General features: G+C 38.8%; 1 protein-coding gene across 1 annotated transcript; it reads left to right on the top strand.

The window, feature by feature from the left end:
- On the top strand, window positions 1-945 carry LOC124506168 (olfactory receptor 51I2-like). Its single transcript, XM_047072189.1, has one exon. It carries the CDS (start codon window positions 1-3, stop codon window positions 943-945), a length of 945 nt encoding a protein of 314 aa, XP_046928145.1.
- Window positions 946-2,046: the final 1,101 nt, after the last annotated feature.

The raw sequence follows: 2,046 nt of genomic DNA, 5'->3' as shown, positions 1-2,046 counted from the left end.
ATGGGAGGTAACCCCCACAACAGCTCAGAGTTGCCTCCCTTTACCCTGACAGGGTTCTCAGGGCTGGGGACCTCCCAACACTATGTGTTTCTGCTCCTTGGTACCCTCTACACTGTCTCCATTGTGGGAAATGCCCTTATCCTTTTCATTATCAAGGAGGAACAGAGTTTGCATCAGCCTATGTACTATTTCTTGTCCCTGCTATCAGTTAATGACCTAGGTGTGTCTTTTTCCACACTGCCCACGGTGTTGGCCACATTTTGCTTCCACTTACAGAAGATCAGCTTTGATTCTTGCATGGCTCAAATGTTCTTTATCCACCTCTTCTCCTTCATAGAGTCGGGGATTCTGTTGGTTATGAGCTTTGACCGCTATGTGGCCATCTGTAACCCACTGCGTTATGCCACAGTTCTTACTGGTGCCTGTGTGGTGTGTATGGGCATGGCTGTTATCATCCGCAGTTTCTGTATGGTTTTCCCACTGCCTTTCCTTCTGAAGAGGTTGCCCTTCTGCAAGGCCAATGTACTCTCCCATGCTTACTGCCTGCATCCAGATCTGATCCGCTTGCCCTGTGGTGACATCACCATCAATAATATTTATGGTCAATTCATTGTCATCTGTAACTTTGGTCTGGATTCTGCACTCATTCTTCTCTCTTACGTGCTCATACTGCGCTCTGTACTTGCCATTGCATCCTGGGAGGAAAGACTTAAGACACTGAATACATGTGTGTCTCACTTGTGTGCTATGCTCATGTTCTATGTGCCCATGGTTGGTGTGTCCATGGTTGCTCGCTATGGGAGGCATGCCCCACAGTATGTACATACACTCATGTCCCTGATCTATCTCTTTGTGCCTCCTATGCTCAACCCCATCATTTATTCCATCAAAACCAAAGAGATTCGTCGGAGGCTTTGCAAAATACTACTGGGAACAAAGTTTTAACTAGGAGACGTTGAAATTTCAAGACTGAGAGGATATTTATTGTTAGACCACAAATTCGAGTTTTTAAAAACTACTTTGACAAGGCTTTTTACATTTCTTTTTAGTCATTAACCAATATTAGGATTTCTGCCACCAGATGTTTGATGACTACCTGACAATAGTTAAGACTTAAACCAACAGGTTTTGCTAAGATAAACTGGGTCAGAATTCAGTAAAAACAAAAAAAAAAAACTTGCTCAATTTTCCTCTTTTTTAATCCAAAAATATACATCCTCATAATCAGTCCCTCATTTTATCACAATATGTTTTTGTTGATAGCAAATCATCACAAAGGAAATTGCTTAGTACCATGGAAACACTTTCATAATGGGTAAAGAAAGCCATTTCCCAAGATTTTGCCAAAGGTAGCTCTACTCTTAATTTTTTTGAGGAATCTCCATACTGTTTTCTATAGTGGATCTATTTTACATTCCCAATAGTGTGCATGGGTCCATATTTCCTTATATCCTTGTCAATACTTGTTGTCTTTTGTTTTTTTAGTAATAGCCATCTTGGAAGATAGGAGATGATATCTCATTGTAATTTCAATCTGTATTTCCCTAATGATGAGTGATGTTATGCCATTATGCCATTGTATGTTCTGTTGACTGTTTGTAGGTCTTCTTTGGAGAAATGCTTATTCTACTCTTTATACCATCTTAAAATTAGATTATTAGTTTTTATGCTATTAAATTGTAGGAGTTCCTTATACATTTTGTAGATTAACTCTTTATCAGATACATGGTTTGCAAATATTTTCAAGGGTGCCTTTACAATTGATTGTTTCCTTTGTTATGCAGAAGCTTTTTAGTTTGATGTAGTCACAGTTGTTTATTTTTGGTTTTGTTGACTGTGCTTTTTTGTGTCATAACCATATGATCCATCAATCTCGCTTTTTGGTATTTATCCAAAAGAATTGAAATCAGGATCTCAAAGAGATAGCACACCTGTGTTACAGCACTATTTATAATAGCCAAGATGTGGAAACAACTTAAATGTCCATCAACCAATGAATGGATAAAGAAAATGGGCATATCCATACAATGGAATACTATTCAGCCT

The sequence above is a fragment of the Lynx rufus genome, unplaced genomic scaffold, assembly GCF_022079265.1.
Source record: "Lynx rufus isolate CCGP_SWC_20201006 ecotype Redwood Valley unplaced genomic scaffold, mLynRuf1.p SCAF_9, whole genome shotgun sequence".
Classification (NCBI taxonomy): Eukaryota; Metazoa; Chordata; class Mammalia; order Carnivora; family Felidae; genus Lynx; species Lynx rufus.
The sequence above is the reverse complement of the archived record's forward strand: the minus strand, read 5'-3'. Positions and strand labels throughout refer to the sequence as shown.